Source organism: Sceloporus occidentalis, unplaced genomic scaffold, assembly GCF_023333645.1.
Source record: "Sceloporus occidentalis isolate IW3139 unplaced genomic scaffold, rSceOcc1.0.p SCAF_9, whole genome shotgun sequence".
Classification (NCBI taxonomy): Eukaryota; Metazoa; Chordata; class Lepidosauria; order Squamata; family Phrynosomatidae; genus Sceloporus; species Sceloporus occidentalis.
Genome location: NW_028316989.1, coordinates 7,691,546 through 7,714,935, shown reverse-complemented (window position 1 = coordinate 7,714,935; position 23,390 = coordinate 7,691,546). Strand labels below are relative to the sequence as shown.

The following is a 23,390-nucleotide window of genomic DNA, read 5'->3' as shown; positions in this document are numbered from 1 at the left end:
CATAGAATCATAGAGTTGGAAGAGACCGCAAGGGCCATCCAGTCCAACCCCATTCTGCCATGCAGGAAATCCAAATCAAAGCATCCCCAACAGATGGTCATCTAGCCTCTGCTTAAAGACCTCCAAGGAAGGAACCATGACTGTGGAGACCAGAGTTTGACTTCCAGCTTGGCCATGAAAGCCACTGGGTGACTTTGGGCACGTTACATGCTTTCAGCCTCAGGGAAAGGCAATGACAATCTCCCTCTGAACAAATCTTCGCAAGAAAACTCCATGATAGGTTTGTCTTAGGGTCACCATAAGTCGGAAACTGTTTAAAAACAGAAAGTGAACAGGAAGTTCTTCTCTTGGGCCTAAAATGGCCTGGTGAGCTTAAACATGGCAGTAATTGCTCCATGGCCATTAGACTGGAGGGGATCTGTTTGTTTGTTTGTGGCAATAGAATATAATTGGCAGTGTGGCACCGAAAGGAGGTATAATCTGGCCCTCATCACCCTACAATTGGCCATTTTATCTTGAACCCCTTAAATCAATGTGCTATCCATTTCTACTATTGAAGAAATGTTTTACTACCAGGACAGTCAGATTGCATTACTTGCAATGGGGGAGAGTATCACCTTGTCCTTTGTGTTTCCAACTCTGTCAATAAGTACATTTGCATGTAGGAATAGTTATGGGGGAGAGAAGAATGATGCACGACATGTGCCAAAAGATTCTGTACAATATCCTAAGAGGTTGCCCGCAAGTCTCTGCAAGGACAACACATTAAAGAACATGGAGATATGCTTTGGCTTGCTGTGTGTGCACTTAGAGTGCCTCAACTCAACAATAGCAAATGCTTGTTGTGGTATCAAGCTCATGGACAATAGAGCTAGCACAATGAGGAAAAAACACTTAACGTACTAATGGCTTGTATATAGCCTTGATGCCTTGGCATTCAGCCTCCATTTCTTGTAGGGACGCTGTATGTTCTGAATAGAAATGGTTGGGAACATAGATAAGCATGAACAATACAAACAGAAAATAATGAATAAGCCTGTTGCTCAGATCCTTTTAGGAACATCTTGCTAGCTCTTTGTCAAGGCCAGAACTCATTGGTGCTGGCATGTATAGTATCCTTTATGGGATAATGAAGAAACAGATGTAAAATTTCATGGAATTCAATTAGAAGTGTGCAAAATTGCATGGGGACAGTAGGCTTTTTTGTTGTTGTTGCTTAGGCACTCTTTTGAAGGGATGTCAAATCTCCTTACAACAAATTTACTGTTTCTCCAAATCACACTTGCATTTTTATCCCTTCATTTGTTCATACCAGCTTGTGATTTTTCTCCATATTTTTAACAATGTTTAATATAAACATTTCTACACATTTTTCATGTTACAAAAGGAAGTTAAAGGAAGTAGGTGTATTATGCAGTTACAGCTGTTTACATCTTTTTAAACATACACGTAATTCTAGGCATATTTTATTTCTCTAAAATACACTGCAAGCTTCACAAATGTTTAAGGATTGCACTGCGAGTCTCACAAATGTTCCATAGTGGAAGCAAGGTGCATTTTGCCTATAAAAGAGTTTCAGATGAAAAGTGGATATTAATGCCAAGAGTGGCAAATCTATTGAATTATCTTCCATCCTTGATATTTGCACAACATCTATCCTCACCAAAAGCCAATGCCGATTCCTTTAATGTTTGGGGCATTCATTGTTTTTGTTGTGTACCTTCAAGTTGTTTGTGACTTATGGTGACGCTAAGGTGAAAATATCATAGGGTTTTCTGGGGCTGAGAGTGTGTTCACATCTCTGTGTGTGACTCACCTAAGGTCACCCAATGTGTTTCCATGGCCAAGCAGGGAATTGAACTCTGGTCTCCAGAATCGTAGTCCCACACTCAAACCACTACACCACACTGGCTCTTTGGGGCATTTACGGCACCTTGTAGTACACAGGCTAACACCACTCGAGGAATGCAAACCCTCAGTAGATTCAGAAAAGCTCTGTTCAGTAAGCAGAGCAGATCACATTACACATTTGTGGTCAGAACTGAAGCTACAGGAAAAGAGATTCCACCTAAACATTAGGAGGAACTTCCTAACAGTACGGGCTGTTTGACAGTGGAACAAACTCCCTCGGAGTGTGGTGGGGTCTCCTTCCTTGGAGGTCTTTAAACAGAGGCTGGGTGGCCATCTATCAGGGATGCTTTGACTGAGAGTTCTTGCATGGCAGAATGGGGTTGGATTGGATGGCCCTTGTGGTCTCTTCCATCCCTACGATTCTATGATTCTATGATTCTATTTTTTCAGTTGCAAAAAAGGAGGGAGAAAAACAAAAGTGACTTCTGCATGGTATTACCAAAACAATAAAAAATAATAAAAATGAAATTTACATTATGATTCCCCAAGTAATTGTTAGGTAAATGACCCAGTGGCTGGTTCTCTGGAAATTCGTGAATATTTTTGCTTAGTGTTTCAGAGCATGTTTAAGCCATTAGATGAGGTCACGGGTGTGCTTCAAATGCAGAGCTTGGAGCAAACAAATTAATTATTAATTCATTTGCAAAATTAATTAACTGTAAGCCCAACAAGTGCTAAGTGTCACTGGGATCAGTATCTAACTTAAAGTAGACCAAAAAAACTTTGCAAGCACATTCGCAATTCTAACAAATGACTTGTTTTCTTGGGATTGCTAGAAGTTAAACAGAAGAAGGAAGAATCCAGTTGCTTATATGGCTCTGTGCTGCTGAGATGTTCTTTTCGTAGTTTAGAATAGACACAGATCTAGGCCTTATGGGAAAGTGTTACAGACAGGCTGAGCCAAAGTTTGGATCATTAGGGTTGAAAATTAATTTTGTTTTTGTTAAATGTTAAGAGGTAAATGATTAATATGATGGTATTTATATTAATAATTGAGATAATTGAATTCATTGGAAGAACATAAATCAATTCAATTCTCAAAATGTCAGTTTTCAAAACATATTATAAGATTTACAGAGAATGTCATGAAGGTGGTGACCATTGTTGTGTATGGGCACATTTTGGGTTTGGCTTCTTCAAAAAAGCTATTTTTCTCCTTTCAAAGTCTCCATCCCCCAACTGGCTACTTTATCAAAGATGGACTGCAATATCCATAATATGATTGTTGCCTGGTGAATGTGAGTGTGAAACATAAGGGGACTGGGAGCAGGACATCAACTTGGAGCAACAAATGGAGTTATTCTGAAGGAGCCATGGTTAGCTGGGAACTATCCTGCTAAGTAGTCACATCATTCTCAGCCCACGCACATGCCCATTTCTTCATATCGTTCCTCCAGATCCTTACTAGAATCATAGAGTTGGAAGAGACTGCAAGGGCTATCCAGTCCAACCCCCTGCCATGCAGGAAATCCAAATCAAAGCATCCCCGACAGATGGCCATCCAGCCTCTGCTTAAAGACCTCAAAAGAAGGAGACTCCACCACTCTCCGAGGAAGGAGTCTGTTCCACTTTCGGACAGCCCTTACTGTCAGGAAGTTCTTCCTAATGTTGAGGTGGAATCTCTTTTCCTGTAGCTTGCTTCCATTGCTCCAGGTCCACTATTTCTCTCTCTTTCCGTTCTTTTCCTTCTCAAAGCAGCAGGCATTTTAAAAGGAGCTGAAACAAACTTTAGTCCTCCAAGTGTTATGGACTTGAATTCCCAGAAGCCCTAACCATTGTTTATGCTATTTCAACTTCTTGGAGTTGAAATTCTAATACCGACTCATTGTCTTAGACTAAGCCAGTGCAGAGCCGTAGGATGCATTCCCTCCCATTCTAATCCTTCTCTTCCCGAAGCCTCTTATTTCACTGAATCTGGCAAACAGTATACCCTCCATACCCTCTAATGAATTCTAATGACCTCAGATTTTTAAAGTTTAGAAATAACTGCAGCATTAATCAGGCAGGCTTGAGAATTCAGCTGCGCTTGGGGGAAATCTAACAAATTAATAATTTAACTAATTAATGAATTTTTCCAACTGCTGAGCAGAGCTAAGAAGGAGAAAGGAAGGCGAAGAGACAGATTTGCCACAAGGAATTCAGACAACAAGGTGATAAACAGAACAGAGTCTAGAAGATTATAGCTGTGGAGCCATTTATTATGGGCTGGCCTGGGATAAATTGGAAGAAGTGAGTAACAGAGAAGATCAACAGGGCAACACTTCAGTTCCCCAAGCTCCTGTATTTACTGGCTTAGCTCCCTTTAAAGGTGCATCAAGTGAAGATTAAATAAAAGGGAATAGCAACACTGTATGGCAGAAGGGTAGAAAAAGATTTCATTTACATTTCTGACGTCTTGCCCCCTGAATCAGCCTTTTAACAACATATTTCAGGGGCAGGTTTGGATGCAGCTTTGGCTGGATTCTGAATTTTCAGAGATCTGTTTTATTCATGCCTGGCGCTCTTTTCTTTGCAACAGAAACAGAAACAACTACTGTTTCAAAATTATGGTATAAACAAGCTCATTAAGATTTCCTTATGGCCGGTGTGTCAGTGACTGAGCAAGAATAGGTACAGCTCTCAAACCCACATGTTTTTCTTAGAATATTCCAATAGAATTTCATCAATAATAATAATAATAATAATAATAATTTTATTACAGCCATTTGGCCAGCACATTCATCAAAAATAATTTTCTTAATGACTATAACTCATCAGTTACGTCCATTTAAGTATTAGTTATTTACTGCTACTAATTGCTTCCCTTTATTTATTTATTTATTTATTTATTCAGAAAGTTGAGATTGGGCTGCTTTTCTTTCTCTTGGCTTTTCCCCTCCCCACCAATCTGAAGTCCCAATAAAGTAATCTGTGCCCATTTTCAACAAAACCTAGGTCAGCTAAGGTGGAGAGATGCATTTGCCTTCAGGCATTTTCCACCAATTTGTTTCCCAGTACATGATATTCAGCAGCCTGAGGTCCAGTTCATTCTTGCAGGAGAGTAAAGTGATAATCCTTTTCTTTCTCTGCAACCGTTTCAGATGCCAGTGGGACATTCCAATGCTTTTCTATACAAACCTGTGTAAACATTGTATGTAGAAATCATAGAGATCAGGCAGTTCTTCATTATTGCACTGGTCCAAACTAATGGCCATGAATAACTATTAGAGGGAAAGAATAATTAAATCCAGTTTCTAACTCCAAGTAGAGTATGTATGTGTGCCTTACAATAGCCCGAGCCTGTTGTTTTGTGCCTTCGTTATTTGTAACTTATGGTGACCCTAAGGCAAACCTGTTGCGGAGTTTTCTTGGCAAAATTTGTTCAGAAGCAAGTTGCCCTTGCTTTCCTTTGAAGCTGAGAGTATGGCTTGCCCAAGGTCATCTAATGGGTTTTCATGGCTGGGAGGGGATTTGCAACCTGTTCTCCATAGTTATAGTCCAATGGTCAAACCATTACACCATGCTGGCTCTCAAGCTTAACCTATCATTGGGTTTTCAGGGGTGGAGGGCTTGATTTGTTCAGAGGGGGTTTGCCTTTTCCTTCACCATGCAATAGGTTTTCATGACCAAGCAGAGATTTGAGTCTTTTCTATCCCTGTCCCCTTCCTTGTCTCAGGAGGAGGGAAGGAGAAATGGCATAGTTTTATCTTCCAAGAGCAAATCTTTCCCAAGACAGATGCACTTCATCTCCTGTAGTAAGTGCTAACCAGGGCAAGGCTTGGGCTACGTCTAGACCTTTTCTCTAATCAAATGATCTGGCTGCCTCCTCAAAGCTGTCCAGGAAAATGGAAGATAATCTGTCAGCCCAATTCAAGTGTCACAGTCACCAACTTTCCATTCTTCCCGAAACTGTCTTAATTACATTCCATGTGGCTGACCTTGAAACTTTGGTGTCTATTCCTTGAAGATAAAATTGTCTTGCATCTATATAGCATTTGACTTTCTCCATTGCCTTTTTGTCAGCCTGGCATTCAAACAGATTCTAATTGAACAGAATGTAGGGCAGTGCGGTGATTGTTCTGGCCTGGATCTACCCTACATACCTTGTTAAAACTGGTGGTGTGTATGTGTGAAACCAGTGCGCATGACACCATTTCAGAAGAATTGTTAATGCCATGTGTGTTTGTGCAGGGGTGTGGATACAAAGGAACATTACTCACAGCTGAGACCAAACTGCAATGGAAATCACCTTATTATATGCATCTCTTTTCCAAAATAGCAAGATGTTGTGGCTCTCTTTGGCTGAGGTGTTATGGCCAAAGTCTGATCAATAGTTACCTGGGAGTAAACGTTGTTGGATATAGTGGAACTTATTTCAGCATAAACATGCACTATATAGTACTGCACACTCCTTGAATTCCTGTTGGTGACCTTAGGAAACTGTATTATTCATTCACAAAAGAACAACAACTATACCAATATAATGGAACAAAACTTGGCTTCTTCCTGAGGGGCTGGATGTACTTAGAAGGTTTTCTAAGGGGAGACAGAAGCATTATAACACAACTTGATCTCCTGAAATGTTAGGGACTCTCCTATCTAAATCTAACCAATTTTAGACCCATTGAATCAATGGGATTTTAATTGGGACTCTACCTATTTGGTCAGTTCCTGATTTTCCATAAATGTTGAATCTTAAGAATTGTGTGGCGCACTTAACAATGTCATGGCAGTTAGATGTCACCAGCTCATTGCAAATAAAGTCCAAACTAGACATAATGCAGAAAACCTGTAAACAAGATATTCAGGCTATTGAGTGAGAAACAGTTATAGTTCCCTACCATACTTACACATACTGGGTCAAGAATGGCATCCCTTTCCTTTCTTGCAATGCATGTGATTTACAGGCACACACCTTTTAAAGAAGTTGCTATACAAGCATATCTGGTTGTCTAGGGGAGAGCACTATGGTAAGGCATGATTTAAATCAGGAAGATGCTGCAAGTGGGTTAACTGTCACTGCACCCAACACCTGACCGCCTTGCTTTACTGGAAATTGTAGTAAGTCTACCATGTCACATTTCAGTTTAGTTTACTAACTAGAAGTCTGTAATCTCAAAAGTTCTAGTGGCAATTGAACTACACTCATGGAAGCAGAGGCAAAGGTGACGGCAGTGATGGGAAGGTGATGGTGATAGCAGTGGAGGGAGATGAGAAAGGTGGCAATGGCAGCGGAGAAGGATTTTGGTTCTCTACTACCTGTTTCCTGAACACCTGCCATCCAGGGGCATCCATGGACCCAAAGCAGCATGGGAAGACTTGGTTAGACAACTGCCTGTGCCACATGTTCAGAAAAGAGGCAGCTTGGAACAGCATCTTTCTCCCATAGCTCTGTGAAAGTGCAAAGGAGGTAACACTTCTGTAGTGATGAACACTAGGATCCTGACCATTATGAGTAGTGCAGAATGATAACCATGCAAATTAGAATTTGCAAAGAATAGAATAAAGCACTATGTCTGCTGGACTTCCTTAATATATTAAGGATCACTCAAATATGTGCATTCTGTCTTTCTCCTCCTTACACTCTGTTTCTCACCCTTCTCATCTGTATATATGTGATCTTAAGAGATCAGTATGTAGAACATTTTGGCTCTTCGGCATTGGTGACTGTAAAGGTATGCGTGTATGTGATAGTGAGTGAGTGAGTGAGTGAGTGAGTGAGTGAGTGAGTGAGTGAGTGAGAAAACCTTGTATTTTGAAATAGCTTTAATGTTTTGTAGAGTTCTTAAGAGAGGGATGAAGAAGAGAGGGATGAAGAAAAGAAGGATGTTAAGTAGTGTGGGGTTTTTTTTAATAAACTTTTTTAAAAAACACATTTCTGTGCTGTCATTTTTAATGGGAAGAAATGCATTCTCTATTTACCTAACCCTTCACTAATAAGATAGAAAATAGTGTTCAGAGCATGACAATTCCATTTTGGTGAAATAATTGAAGAACTGTGAATTCTATAATTCTTCACTTTGATAAAACACTCCCTTTACCTTCACCCACTCATAATTTTGCAAACTGGTAAATGGAGCGTAATTAGAATGGTGGAAAAGGTTGTTTTCTCTCCAGCCTTCCTCCATTTCTCAGAAAACAAAACAAGCTTCTGATTTTGATGAAGTCTAAAGGATTAGATCTGGTTTGTGATTTGTTTACTCTGCACTCCAGGGAATCTTAAATACCTGCAAACATACAATGTTTTCCTCCCCTGCCTCCCTTAATAAACAGTGAGTGAACCATATTCACAGTCCTCCTGCCATGCTGGTTATTAGAGAGACGACTCCTGCTGTGTGCTGTGTGTGAGAGTTCATCTAATTAGGTGATTTCAGTTCATTTGGCATTAAATAATTCCCAGAATTCCCATATATTTGTACATTATGTTCACTGGGAGAAGCATTTTCTCAGAAAGCAATTAAAAAAGCCCCCCTGCATAAATAACTACCATTGGTCACACAGCGCATGGCTGGCAAATACCTACCAGGACAATTGCAGGAACCATTGGCTTCAATGAGTGTAGTAAACACAGAGTGCAGTCTAGGGAGCATTAGAAAGGCTATGGAGCTCAATTAAGAAATCAGTTTAAGCCAAAGCTTTGGGATTAGTTTATGGTTCTGGCGATAGTGATGCAGCATCTATTGTCATGCTGTAATGACCAATATGAAATTCTATAACATCTTGCTATTCCATGCCATGCAGGGATGCAGTATTTGAAGGCTGAAAGACAGAGTAGAGCTTCCTTTGTTCCAATGATCATCAGGACCGAGTTGGAATGATACACATCATCCCATGTCACTTTGCTGTTGAAATACTTCCTCACAGTTTTTTTGAGTTGCCTTCCTCTAACTGGTAATTTATTCCACATAACAGAAACTTAGCATTGCAGGTAGAGCGGCCTCTGAGACACACAAATGTGCCCACTGTATCAAACTGTGTGTCATTGAGTCACACAATGAGATGTGTCCACTGTTTCAAATTTACACGATGGCTTTTGGGGTGGATAACAGATAACAGAACCTAAAGGAAAGGGGGACTTCATTCAGACCATAGTGTGATATGAAATGGTTAATGTCCCATTGTGGTTGATCTCTCCACTCCCAACCTCCTGTTCCTTCCTTTGATTTAATTATTATTCCTAAATAAAATAAGTGAAAGGCAGCCACATGTTTTGGTCTAGCTTGACTCACACTTGCTTCCCCCCAATTCCAAATGATATCTGCAGCAGCTTAAACATAACTGGAGAGAAGAAAATTGATCTGTGATTGGCAAGCAATTTGTCATTTTATATGTCCCTCATTCTTGTAACCTGCTACACTCTCTTCCCTCAGGAATAAGTGCAGCGCCAGACTCCCAGTCTAACTTGTCAAAATGTACAAGCTCTTTCTCTGAGAAGAATGCTGTGTTTTGCTATTCAAACACAAAGATGACCTTTTAACTAGCATTCACTCTAGCTGATGGCTAAAGACATTTTCTTAATGGCTAATCATTACTCAGATGCATTTTCTTTAGAGAGTATTAATGGAAGGTGTTCATGGCTAGATCCTTCTAACCTGTTTGGGTGGGGGCTGAGAAGAAACAGTTTGGAAAGAAAAACAAAATTGAAGCTGGACTGGAAGAAAGAACCTTGATGGTTTCCAAAAGTGTGCCATTTGCCTGGGGAGCTAATGCTGCATTACAGCAAAATACAGGTCTGTCTGCTGTGCACCTTGTCTGTGATCAATAAATATAAATATTACAAAGCTACCACAGTACTCAAGTACTTCTTCACACGTGAAAAGTGACCCTAGCCAGAAGATTGGCAGAGAAGTCATACTGCTTGGGCAACTCAATTATATTGTTTCTGTGCGGTGTTGCTTTACTTTGTTTTTTGAATAGATTTTAATGCATGGAAAGACTGATTATTTTCTTTCGGGAATTGTCTCTACAAGCATAAATAAAATCTCTGGAATCACTGTCCCTAGGAAATACATATGCAGTGGCTTTGAAAATCTAACCTGTATTTTGCTCTCACTGTGGGACATAAATTGTCTTAACTTTTTTCCCACCCCACAGTAAACTTTTCCATTTGTTTGTCAGCAGCATGTTTTGGATGAACAAAGCAAGATCTGAATTTTGCTTGCCTGATGTGAATGAGATATTAAGGATAAGGATGCAACCACAGAGTGAAACAATAAGGATGTTTGACTCCATCTCTTCCAGATTAGACAGTCCTGGGCTGGACAAAGAAATAGTTTAACACTGTAGAAAGGAGCTTCCAGTTTTCCTGAGGCTGAGAAAAGAGCCAGTTTTGATTAATTTTTAATAAGAGTTTACCAGACTTGCCTATACATTCAGGATGAAGAGAATTTGCAATTTTGTTTTAATGAACAAATAATTTTACAATTTTAAAGCAGAAATGTGAGAGAAACTGAAATGTATGGGTTCATACTTTCAGGTCTAGAATTTTCATTTGCTAAAATATCAATGTGAATTGATATATATATTCAACCATATTCATACTGAATTAGCCTCACCACTTCTAAGACGCTCTTCACATATTTATGGCAAGCAATACAACATAGTCTTCTCCACTCTAGAATAGCTATCCCTATTAAATGTGGCCAACACAAATAGAAGGGAAAAATGGTTTCTGAAGAATTTAACAAAATTGGCCAATCCAGTATTTGAGACAGAAGCTTAAAAGGTGGAAGAAGGAGGAAATTGATAGAGAGGGTTTCAGCCACCCTGGGGGGCAAATTTGGGCCATCCATATAGCAGACACAGTTGGGGAGAAGTGTGAACCTTTGAAATTGTTTGAAGCAGAGGTTTTCAAAAACCTGAAAGTACCAGGAGGCTTGGGATCTGCCCTTGTCTCTGGCTATTTCTAAGCAGACCCTGAGGACCATCTAACCAGGAGCTCTGGAACTGGTTGGTTGGTGGAGTCAGACAATAGAGTCCAGACCCCCAGCTATCCAGAAACATTAAAGACTACAAACTCTATCTGATCTGTGAGTAAGATTAACAGAAAGTACCAGTCAATGGCATTAGGATCTGAAAAAATGAAGAGAGTGTCATAATCTACATACTTGTTCAATTTAAAATCCACTTTCTTTCTGTGACCCATTTGGGTTTGTTCAGGGACAGACCAGAGCTAGAAATCATTGTTGAATGATGCTGGTTGCATTAGTTAGGGATGCATTAGTGAGACATAATTATTTGGGCATTGTTGTTCATAACTATAAAGTTTTGCTTGTAGCACTCTCTGGAAATAAAAGGAAGCCTTGGGAATTGAATCGCCCAAAGCTATTTTATTATTTTCTTATTGATACTGAAAACTTTCTATTTGAGAAGCAAGAAAAAGAAACTACTGAGTGACTGTAACATTGACAAAGTTTGACCTGCACTAATTTTGAGATTTTTGTAGAAGAGTTTGGAAAATATTTAGTTGTCAGCACTTAGAAAACATAAATGTTACTATAGCAAGAAAATGAGATAAACAAATCTTCACTAGACTTCCACTCTTTCTCCTGAAATAAATTTTCATGTTCCACTTTTGGCTTTTCCAACTCAGTCTCTCTCCCCTCTTTATGTGAAGCTTGCAGCCAGAAGACAGTGAAGTCCTCCTTGGGCCAGAGGTTACTTGTGGACCTCCGGAAGTGACAGTCTCCACCCCTTTTGCCTTGACAATACCACACTGTGCAGAAGTGAACTCTGAGCACTGGAACATCCATGTGAAAAAGAAAAAGCATCAGGGCACATGGGAGGTAAGTGAAATGTTTTTCAGAGAGAGATGCATGGGGAGAAATGGATATAACAATGTGAAGAATGACTGGTGCTCATGATTAAAGGGGATGTGTATTTGCTCCATAAAGAGAAAGCTACTCTTTAGGATGTATACAATGTCTGCAATTGAGATACATTTACATTTATGAAGTTCTCATAGGTTCTGTGCACATCAATGTCATCTTAATTTGTTTGGTCTACCTGGCCATGACTGAAGTTGTATAACATAATGCTGAGGGGAGGATGAAGAACAGCTAGGTAGACATCCACATGAAGGAAGAGGTCTTCACCTGAACTTCTAGGATTACTTGAAGGTACAAAAGGATGAGGTCTTCTTCCTGCTTCCAGCTCCAGGAATAAAGCTAGATGGCAGGAGGCATTCAGCCAGAGGATAGGTGGCTTGAGTGTGTGGGTGAAAAGAGGAACATGTAGCTACACCTGGTGAAACTTTAGTATTTTATGACTCTGTTCAGGAGTTTTGATTCTGTGTAGAAGTATTCCCTATAGTGTGCAGAAGTATTCCTCCATCAGAAGTATTCCTTCTGTTGCAGGAAGGGAATCTTTGAATTCAGCACATTGGTATCTCCCATTCACCCTGCTTTGGTCTTGAGTTCCAGCCCCTAATACAATCCCATGTCTGTTGGAATATTTCTCCTTTTAAACTTCTTTTAACCCATCACCCCCATTTTTCATATGTATTCCAAACCAAACAAGACAATATGAAACAGTAAAATGTTGCAATACCCATTCTAAAACCATATCATTCTTCTTTTCTCTTTGTGCGTAATGTTCCTATGGATACAGGAGGTTATGTCCGTGGAAGAGGAAACCACATCTTGCTACTGCCTCTGGGACCCCTATGCCTGTCATATTCTCTTGGACTCTTTTGGAACTTATGCTCTTATTGGGGAGTCCCTTTCTGACTGTTCTGTTAAAGAACTAAAAGTAGCCGTCTTTGGCTGTATGTCTTGCAACTCGCTGGATTACAGTCTGCGAGTGTACTGTGTGGATAACATCCCCTGTGCATTTCAGGTAATAGAGCAAATCCATGCCTTTTCTTTTTGGATTTTTGTTGATGCTGTGAAGGGAGGTATACCTACACTAGTCACCTTGGATGGTGGGAAAGACTTTGGGAATTTTCATTGTCTCATTGTTTTGTTTGTATTTCCCTTTTCCATTTCAGGAAGTGGTCTCAGATGAGCGACAACAAGGGGGGCAGTTGCTGGAAGAACCAAAGCTGTTGTATTTCAAAGGGAATACGTTCAGTCTTCAGATCTCTGTCCTTGATATCCCTCCTTTCCTCTGGAGAATCAAACCATTCACTGCTTGTCAGGTATTTGGGTCTCAAGGCTGGTGTTTTTATGCATAATTTTCAGACATCTTGAAACCTCCAAGGCATTTCTTAGTGAGGTTCAATGGTATCCTTGTTGTGTATACACATTCTATGAATAAATAATATAGTTTATGATTGGTCTCTCGGCTCTCCTTTGGAAAGATATATTCCCAGGACTGGGTCCCATTCCGATCCAGTTCATTAATGGTCAAACAGCATCTTTCACCTCTAACTTTATATGTTGGGAAAGTTTAGTTTCTGTGTTGCAAATTGCAACTAATAGTTTGTAATTAGAGTGTTGTCTGGAAGAATGGATTTGCATTGACTGAGTGGTCTACAGGTAGTACTTTTGGTGGACACCATCAGCATATATTCATTGGAAATACCCTGCCTCCTTCTGGTACAGCCCTCTATGGGCAGGATTATCACACAAATCACAATACAATTCTAAACTGTGAAAGGAAAAGGTGCCAGTTTCTCCTCGTTCCTTTCTGTCCATATGTTTCACCAGACTGTTTTGTTCACAACCGTTCATTACTGGGAACAAATTACCATTTTGAAGTCCAGTGCCAGCAAACAGAGATTAATACAATGACAGCATTGCAGTCTTTCATGATAACTAAGATCTATTAGTTTTACTTTCTATTGCATTGTAATTTATTAAATCTGGAGTTCTTTCTATTAGGTTTTTGACGTAATGCGGTAAATTCTTATCACAAAGAAACAAAACAAAATTCCTAATTATCTACGCTGGACAAATTCGACACATACAACTATTTCCAATATTAAGAAGATAAAAAAGAAGAGAGGAGGTGCTTCCTCCCTCATTTCATTCTTGTTTCCAAAAGAAGAACATATCTTGGCCAGTCCTTCCCACCTTCCTGACTCACCATTTTTGTTGCATAACACTGGTATATTGTGGCTATTTTGGGGACTGGAGAAAAGCAGCAGCACAGTTTCTGTCAATCTAGAGTGAAAAGCAGAATGGAAGAGACCAGACCCTCCAACATGTCCAGATGCAAACTGAGACATGCTTGGCCAAACAGTATCAGCAACATTATTGCAAGAAAGAAAACTATTTTCTTGGTAGATATAATCTCCCCCCCCTTTTTTTGTGTGCAAGTGGTCCCTGAGACCTGAAAATTATTTCAAGGATTTCTCCAGGGTAAATAAAGATTTAGAAAGACTATCTTAATGAGAGGAGCCTTCATACCTTTTGATATTACACTGTTGAAAAATTCAATATTTTCACTGTTCAACTATACATTATATCCAAATATGATGCTACAATCATAGAATCATAGAATCATAGAATCGTAGAGTTGGAAGAGACCACAAGGGCCATCCAGTCCAACCCCCTGCCATGCAGGAAATCCAAATCAAAGCATCCCTGACAGATGGCCATCCACCCTCTGTTTGAAGACCTCTAAGGAAGGAGACTCCACTGCACTCCAAGGGACTTTGTTCTGCTAGCACCTTAGGGTTGCCACAAGTTGGATACGGCTTGAAGGCACACAACAACAACAACAACAACAACAACAACAACAACAACAAATCATTTTTAAGATTATGATTGCATGAGGCTACTTCTGTTAGGTTTTCATTATTTACTAAGAAATGGTGGTTTCACTTTTATGTTTTCCTCCCACTCAGAATGTTAAACAAAATACCTTAAATTATGTTTAGGTGGTGTAGGATGCAGCAGTGTCCTTCCATGACTTTGCACAGGGTATATTTTCAGTATGATATTTGCAAAAGTAAGGAATTCCTCAAAATGCCTAATATTCAAATGATATAAGGTAGTGTGAAAAAACAGTACTGTAAAATAAGCTTGAATGTAATATAAAAATATTGTAGCTTTTCCTGAAATTTCTGCTGTTGTTATTTTCCAGGAAGGAAAAATAATCTCCCATGGCCCAAACATTTCTGGAAATGTTATACCTCTATCCTTGCTACTCTCTTGTGTCAGGGAAGCATGCCTCAGTTTTAATACTTTCGAACATTGCAATGGGCAAGCTAAAATAATTTTTTGTCAAAATGTATCCTACAGCTTTTCACAAGTGGACACTGGGACAAATGTGGCCGAGCAACTTTAGTAGGTTGTCAAGATGTCAAAAGTTATTTATAAGGGAGAACAGACAGGCTAGGAAAGGCTGAAGCAGTTTGCTTTTGCTTGAACCTACTGGGAAGGGCAAGATTCCACCTTTTCCTGCCCTCTTCCCTACTGCTGAGTTAATGGAGCCCAAAGCTGCTTTTGAATCCAGTTTCCACCACCTGAAGATGAAGAGGGAACATAGTGGTAGGAGAAAGAACCTGGGACATTTTTAAATCAGATGAAAAAAGTGAGACAACAAAAGATTGATCTGGATAGTCTCAGCCAAATGGATTCTGTTGGAGGGTACACTGTTGTTATGGTCATGCATATATGTTTCCTTCCCTCTTTTTGCTTTCCTCACTCTTTCTTTCCTTTTCTAGGAAGTTCCTTTTTCTCGTGTGTGGCGCAACAATCAGCAGCCACTCCACTGTGCCTTTTCACTGGAGCGCTACACTCCTGCCACCACACAGCTCTCATGCAAAATCTGCGTCAGACAAGTAAAGGGCCATGAACAAATCTTACAGATTCAGACGTCTATTCTCGAGGCAAGTCCACCCCCACAAAATCCAGTCTCCCTTCCTTTTATTCCACAGGCAGGTTTTATTTTTTGTGCACATATATATATGTAAAATGATGCTTTATTTTTGAATATGCGTCACAAAAATATTCCACTGATTAGTCCTCACTTGTGAGGATAGTTAATTTTTGCACTTTTATTTGTTCTATGGGAGAAGACAAATATTTCTTCGCAGTTATTGCCTGGTGTTTGTACATCCCAAAAGTGTTTCAGAAAATTAATCTATGGAGGAATACATCTGAGGTTTGCATGAAAATCATGGATTTTGTGGAATAAAAACAAGCACCTTTTTTATATTGTAATGTGGTGTGTGTGTGTGTGTGTACACACGCATTAATCCTAATATGTACGGACAACTAATACACACACACACACACACAAGAAAAACGGTTGATTTTCCAAAAATAAGCAATTTTATATTTAAAATATCATGTGGCTATCTGGAAAGTGTGTGTGTGTGTGTGTGTGTGTGTGTGTGTGTGTGTGTGAAAAATATGGGAGGCAAAAAACTCATTTTCCTTTATTTAAAAATACATTTTTGATGTAAAAATCATGTTTTGTGAAAAAGGGTTTTGTTTTAAAAGATAATGGTTTTAATGTGACTTTTAAACTGTGTTTTAATTCTTATTGTTAAGGGTGTTGGTTTTTTTTAAGCCAATCTTCTTTTAAGTTTTGTGATCCACCTTTGGTTCCTCATTGGGAGAAAAATACCATGTAAATGGAATAAATAACTACTAGAAGCATTGATTTCAACAACAAAAAAGAGGGCTTCTGGAAACAGTATTTTTGTATGAAAGAATGTGTTTTTCATACAAAAATTCCCCCACAACTTTCATGTATTCTAGAAACGCTCATGGTTTCTTGTGACAAATTGCTGTCAATTCACCATTGTTACAGCCATGTCTGGTGGGGACATGGAAGAGGATCTTCTCCTTGGCTGCGCAGGAAGTTAGGGCAGTCCCTTTTCTGCTCTTCTTTTATTGGTAGGAGAAGACTTTTTGAAACACACACACACCATTTGGGTATATGGAAACTGTTCCTTTTTGTTTAAAACTGTTGGATGGGTTGGGTCTCTGTTAAAGACATTTGTGCTTGTGCGTGAATGTAGATATATGCATGAAGAAATTTGCATATTGCTTGCGGTCATAGCCTGGTGCTCCGTCTTCCCTCTGTGTATTTGTAGTTTTCTTGAGCTTTCTGGCTTGCAAATTTGCCTCTTGCCTCAGGGCATTCCATTTGCAAATGGCCTCATTGCCACATGAGAAACATACAAAAGCATCCTCTTGTTTTTCCACCTCTCTATAATGGTTTCTCATGGCAAAGGTTTTTCCAGTGTGATTCCCTCTTGCACAAGCAAGGTATTTAGGACTGGGCTGTATATTGCTGACAAATTACCAGAAATGCATAGTATCACAACAGCTTCATCTATAATTCTTCCAGCAGGGTTTACTTTTGATGCAGGTCCATTAAGCAATCAAAATGCATTCCAATATTCTCATCTGCCTGGATTTTCTTGCCATCATCTCCTTAATTAGATGCAATTTACAAGCTGAATTCTGAGTTCTGTAAGCCTTTTGTAATGCAACCCATGCATCCCTGACTCATTCTGCCCTTCTCAAATATACAAAAACATGAGGACTTATGGCGCCCCAGAGCTTTTGGAGTTTCCTAATCATACTTCCTCCAAGCATTTTCTTCTTCCTCCTCTATTAAAACATAAAATTGAATATAATAAAACAACATATATGGGGGAAATTACTTCATCTACACATTACAATAATATCTAAAATCCAAAAAAACAATGATATCTTTAGTCAACCAAATGCACAAGATACATGTTGCAAGCTTTCATAAATCCACTGGCTTCTTCATCGGATAAAGGTATTGAAAATCATACAGGAGACAAATATATATATAACAACGTTAGTCATGCACCTGCACTGAAATTCAGTGCTGTCTGCCTAACAATGGAGCTTATAGCTTCACAAAGAGAGAAAGCCAGGATTTACTGCTTTAACTGGTGTAGACGAACAGGACATTTTTAAGACACTTCATAGGATTTCCCAGGTTTTCAGGGACAAATGGCAACCCTGCCCCCAGCCCTAGCATATTGCTCATCCTGATATACAGTGACATGAACAACTTGAGCAAGTTATTGAACATATCACCATCACCTTTACATTCCTTCCTTCTCCATGTTGACCTTTAAGTAGGTGCATATGCTCCCTGGATTTATCTAGCAAACAGTCTCAAGGGGTTATATGCTCCCCCAGATGTTGTTGGAGTATAACACCCATGATCCCCCCCACTGGCTATGCTGATAGAGATGACAGGATCTGTAGTACAATAGCACCTAAATGGCCATGTGTTTCGTACTCCTGCCATAGGCATTTTGAGACATGGTTTATTTTCCCTGTTTCTGAATAGTGGCACATTGTGCGTTCGTCCTCTAGAACTCAGTCTCTTGAATGCTATGTTAATGAATTCCTTCTCAACCAGATTCACTGATACAACAAGTACCTCTTAATCCTGCCTCAAAAAGCTGATAGGAAGGTATGGTTAATTCAACATCCACACACATGCATGCATGCCCACACAAACAATCCCAGAGCTTCAAGTTATCATTGTATGTGGTGTTGTTGTTTTTTACAAGCCAGGTAGCAGCAGCTTATCTTCAAGGTGCAGAGTACCAAATCTGCTGCATATTTAATTGAAAACAATCAGAAAACGTGATGTATCTATAGCGTTCCTATGACTTCGCAAGCATAGCTTTCAAGATGTGCCATAAATGTTATATGAAAAGGCTTGTAGTGCCATTTCCATAAAATATTTATACTTCTTGAACACCCAAAAGTTTCAGACAAAGGACATGTCCTGATGTGCTAGACAGGGAGGAAAATATATGAGGAAAAATAATTAAAATAGGGAGGGGAAGAAAATTCTTGACTGGTGCAGTCTCAGTCTCAGGGATTGTACATTTACAGCCTCAGAGACTATAAGGAATAAAAAGAAAGCTGAGAAATGTGTGAGGAGTGGCTAAGGTTAGGGGGAGGCTACAGTGGTGTTACTAGGGTTGGTGTCACCTAATGCAGGAATTTGTGGTGTCACACACCCCATTGACCTCCTTATTAAGAAACCTTAGGCCCAATACAGACAGGCGAAAATAAAAACAGGTCACTTTGGAGTTATGCTGTTTAAATGATACATGGGTACTAAGAGTCTGGAAGCCGCGCCAAAGCCACGATCCAGTACTAAGAACAGAAGCGCAGCTTTGGTGCAACTTCTGGACTCTTAGTATGCATGCATCATTAAAACAGCATACCTCCAAAATGACCCGAAGCAGCTTTATTTTGGCCTGTCTGTATCAGGCCTTAGAAATGTTTTTGTATGCAGTGGTTAAATGCCATTTCTGCAGCCACTCATTCACAAGCCAGAAGGTTGTGAGTTCAATACCAGCTAGAGGCTCAGAGTCAACTCAGCCTGGCATCCTTCTGAGCTAGCTAAAATACCCAGCTTGTTGAGGGCAATTAGTTTACAGTTGTAAAACCGTTATATAAAGCGGTATATAAATGAACCTGCTATTGCTGTTGTTACTAATGCTACTCATAAAATTGTAATCCCTGTGTATCAGTATGTTGTAACGTAAACAGCTAGCAAAATTAAAATTATACCTTTAATCTACAATATCATATGCACAGCTTGCATGTATTTACATATGCATAGCTTCATGTGCTCAAAGTGAACATTTGGTAAGATGTGATGTTTCATAAGAATTATTTTTTAAAATTAAAATAGAAAATTTAACATTTTTCTATAAGTAAAATATGCCAGGTCCACTCCTTTCTCTTTCCTTTAAGCCTCATCCCATCCACACCATCCCTTCCACTGGGCTCCGGTGTTTTAAAGTAACATAGACAATTGCCATAGCCTGTTATTGCCCAAAGGCAGATGTCTGAGGAGCAGTGGTTGGGATATCTCCAGAAACATAAATAATATGGAAAGAATAGATCCCTATATCACAAACAAGACCAGTTCAACATGTTTTGACAAATTTCTAATCAAAACATGCAAAATGATATGTGAAATGAAACAATTAAATCTAGTAATCCTTGTATATATAAACAAAAGCATTTTGAACATACTGGAAACCACTTGAATTCTTCTTCCAAAATGCACCCCGGAATGGACTTTTGTTTCACCAGCATCCAGTTTTTCCTTATGATTTCCATTTTGGTGACCAAACTTATACAGCTATATTTTTTAACATGCTGGAGATGTTCCTCTATATTTATTGTTTAACGGCATGAAATGTCATGGTTATGTTTAAGCTAACCGTGATTCAGATGCTCCAATATGTCCAGGTAACTAATAAACTGGTTCTGAGAGAGCTCAACCCACGTTAATGATTTTTCATGCAGGCTGAAAGAGAAACGATCCCTTTCTTTGCACAAGACAACAGCAGCTTTCCTGTTCAGATGGGTCCACAAGCCTTCAAGATACCATACTCTATCAGGCAAAGAATATGTGCAACTTTTGACACACCCAATGCCAAAGGGAAAGACTGGCAGATGTTAGCACAGAAAAACAGCTTCAACAGGTAATCCTTATTTGTTTTATTGTCACTTATTTTCACTCATAGGACCTCCCTTCATGAAAGGCCATAGGACCTTGCACCCATGCTTTGAGATCTGCCACAGGAATTTGAATGAGAGTAATATACTTGGGGAAGGCAATTCTAACACCTAGCAATGATTTGGGGCTGAAATTGCCATGGCCACCACCAAGGATTTTGTATGGCTCCATCATAAGCTTTCTCTGGAAAGCCAATTGATACTTAATACTGCATGATACTGAGCATGTTTAAATCTGGATGTTGAGGAGAGCATAGAGTTTTCTTCAAAAGAGATATTTCTCGGTGGTTGCATTTTGGCTCAGTTTCTCTCAACACTTATCGCCTGAATTTGCTCTTAGAGGGAGGCAGTGATGTTTTCCCCAAGGCAACATTTAAAAGGCATCCCCTTGTTCTTCTTGTTTAAAACATCAGTAGAGACAAAGAAATGGAATTGTAAAACAATTCACTACAGAATGGATCTTGATATTCTGAATCTAAAACTTAAAACATTTGGGACAAAGAGAGAAAAACAGATCAAGAGCTTGTGTTCCTCTCCCTCCCTTCCAAATTCCCATTAAGATATAAGCCTAATTCCCTGCCTTTTAAAATAATGGATGTATTTCAAAGCTCCATATCTGTGCGCATTTGTTTGGTTGTCTGAAAGATTCATGTGGTACATTCTGAAATGCAAGTGTGTGTTTTCACTTGGCTATATTAATTGCTCACGGGGAAAAAGAAGCAAGACACCAAAGGCAATTGGAGCTGGATGGTTTGGGAATATGTTGAATGGATATGTTGATGTTTTCAGCAAGTCAGTGTAAGTAGCTGAACTCGCTGACTATTTTCATCACATTTCTTCTTGTTGTTGTTTATGCAGCTGTTGAGTTCCATATGCTGCCTTAACATTGTTCCATATGCTGCGTTAACATTGTTAAGACATCTATTATTAATGAAAAGAGCAAAAAAACAGGCTGTTCTTTGTGGACAATATGACATGTCTACCGTGATCATAAATTACATGGCACTACAAAGAAATCCCCAGGTTCGCTGCACACTTTGGCTGCCACCCTGCATCAAACGCATAGTCATGATATTGTAGCTAGGCTCTAACTCCTTATCTGACCCTGGGAACCTGCTTTAAAAGCCAGTCAGCCATGCAGAGCAATGGAAGTCTGTGAAGCTGCTGTGCAAGGTGCTGCAGGATGATCTGACCACCCTTCTCCTACCAGCAAGCAATGTGATGAAAACGTGTGACAGATCTCCACAGGGGTGCATGATTCTGCTTCTTTGTAGCATCACTCACTGCTGGGAGGGAGATGGTCGCATCTTCCTGCAATGCTCCTCTCACAAGCAGAGCATATCTCTATCGCTCAGGGTAGCTGACAGGCTTTCATGATCATTTGCAGTCATGATAATAACACCTCAGTCACAAAAGAGAGTACAAAACAGTTCTGATGTCCAAAGTCTAATTTAGGGCATTGCAACTGACTAGTAGGGCAACAGCCTTTCTTTCTTCTGATAGTACATCCAAGATCTTCATGACAGAAAGGCAAGGAGGTCTTGCTTTCCATTTTTGTTTGCTTGAAGCCAATAGTCATGCTAGAGTGGTGTTTCTCAGCCTTTGGCCCTCTAGATATTTTGGAATACTGCTCCCACAAGATTTAGACAGCATGGTCAATGGCAATAGATTTGGGGAGGCCAAAGGTTGAGAACTATCTTGCTACAGTAAGGAGCAATACAAATAATTGCAAAGGATGGTGTCTCTCCTATACCTAAGAGTTGTGATAGGTCTCCACAGGGGTCCTTGCTTCTGCTTTTTATTTTTTACCAAACTTTATATTTACATGTATTGCAAACTGTTGTCCCACTGAGCATTGCCCAGAACATTAGTTCATCTTTCCCCCTTTTTTCTGTGAGAAACAAGATTTTTGTTTTGGTCAGTTGCTCACATGTATCCTTCCTTAGTGACTGAGGCAGAGGTTATTAAGCTGCAAACGATATATGAGATCTAAATTTTAAACATTTTCATCACCATGCAAGGATTTTTCTTCCTATTGTGCAGGGTTAGACATTTTTAATAGTCAAAACAAATATAGACACAGAGAGCATGATGAATATTTTTGCCGGTAAACTCAACTGCAAGTACCATGACAGAATACTTTATTTTACGACTCTATTAGAGCATCTGAAGAAGCAGTTTGAAATCCATGAAAACTCATGCTGAAATAAATCAGTTAGGCTGGTATCCCTTCCATTATATGTGCAGATATCTCTTTTTTGGTGGAGCGCATCCTTCCTCTGCAGCCCATAAACCCCTGCTTACATAAAGCCTCTGAAGCCCCCTATGCAGCATTCCATGCTGTGGATTGCAGAAACATATGGCTATGCCCAGATAGCCAGATATTAAATGATGATATCAGGGGGCTGATCACTTCTGGAATTATTTTGCATCTGGTTATGGGGGTGATATAAGACATTCTGCCATCCCTGTCCATTTCCTACAAAACCATTAATGGCCATCTGGGCATTGGGGTGCAGAGGCTTTCAGTAGGTTGGAGTGGTGATGTTATATGGTTCAACCTAATGAACCAACTCAGTGGCATCATAAAGATAAGCATCATCCAGTGTAGTAACTTTGATGCTTCTCACATACTCCATTGACCTATTCTGAAAGCAAAAACTATCATTCTTATTTTAGAAATGAAAAGTTGCTCTGGTAGAATGCCATGGTAGAGGAGTAGATCTAACCCTTTTGAGCAATATTTATTGATTGATTGCCTCAACCCCACTGTCAGAAAGTGAAGATATGATGTTTTGATGAAGATTGTGTGGTAACAGCTCAGACAACTTTCAGAAACAATTTTGTTTTTCCTGTAAAGCTTATAAAGTACCTTTATCATCTAGGCTCCTGTACTGCAACTGAGGGAGAATGTATCTTTACCTGTTAAAAGAAACAATGGAATGAATGTTCATGTTAATTAATTTGCTTCTGCTCTGAACTGTTGCTTGCTTGAAGAAAAGACCTTCAAATGGGATATGCATCTATGAATTACCACTTCAAACAAACCACATAATGAAA

The 23,390-nt window shown here is 39.5% G+C and overlaps 1 protein-coding gene across 2 annotated transcripts in view; it reads left to right on the top strand.

Annotated features, from left to right (window-relative positions):
* The window catches only part of UNC5D (unc-5 netrin receptor D), a 261,428-nt gene that overhangs the window by 228,866 nt on the left and 9,172 nt on the right, over positions 1 to 23,390 (top strand). For both annotated transcript variants that reach the window (XM_089537360.1, XM_089537359.1), the window contains 5 exons: positions 11,507 to 11,675; positions 12,499 to 12,726; positions 12,878 to 13,027; positions 15,503 to 15,667; positions 20,118 to 20,296. In XM_089537360.1, the coding sequence (XP_089393486.1) occupies positions 11,507 to 11,675; positions 12,499 to 12,726; positions 12,878 to 13,027; positions 15,503 to 15,667; positions 20,118 to 20,296 (891 nt within the window). The remainder of the gene's footprint in view (positions 1 to 11,506; positions 11,676 to 12,498; positions 12,727 to 12,877; positions 13,028 to 15,502; positions 15,668 to 20,117; positions 20,297 to 23,390) is intronic.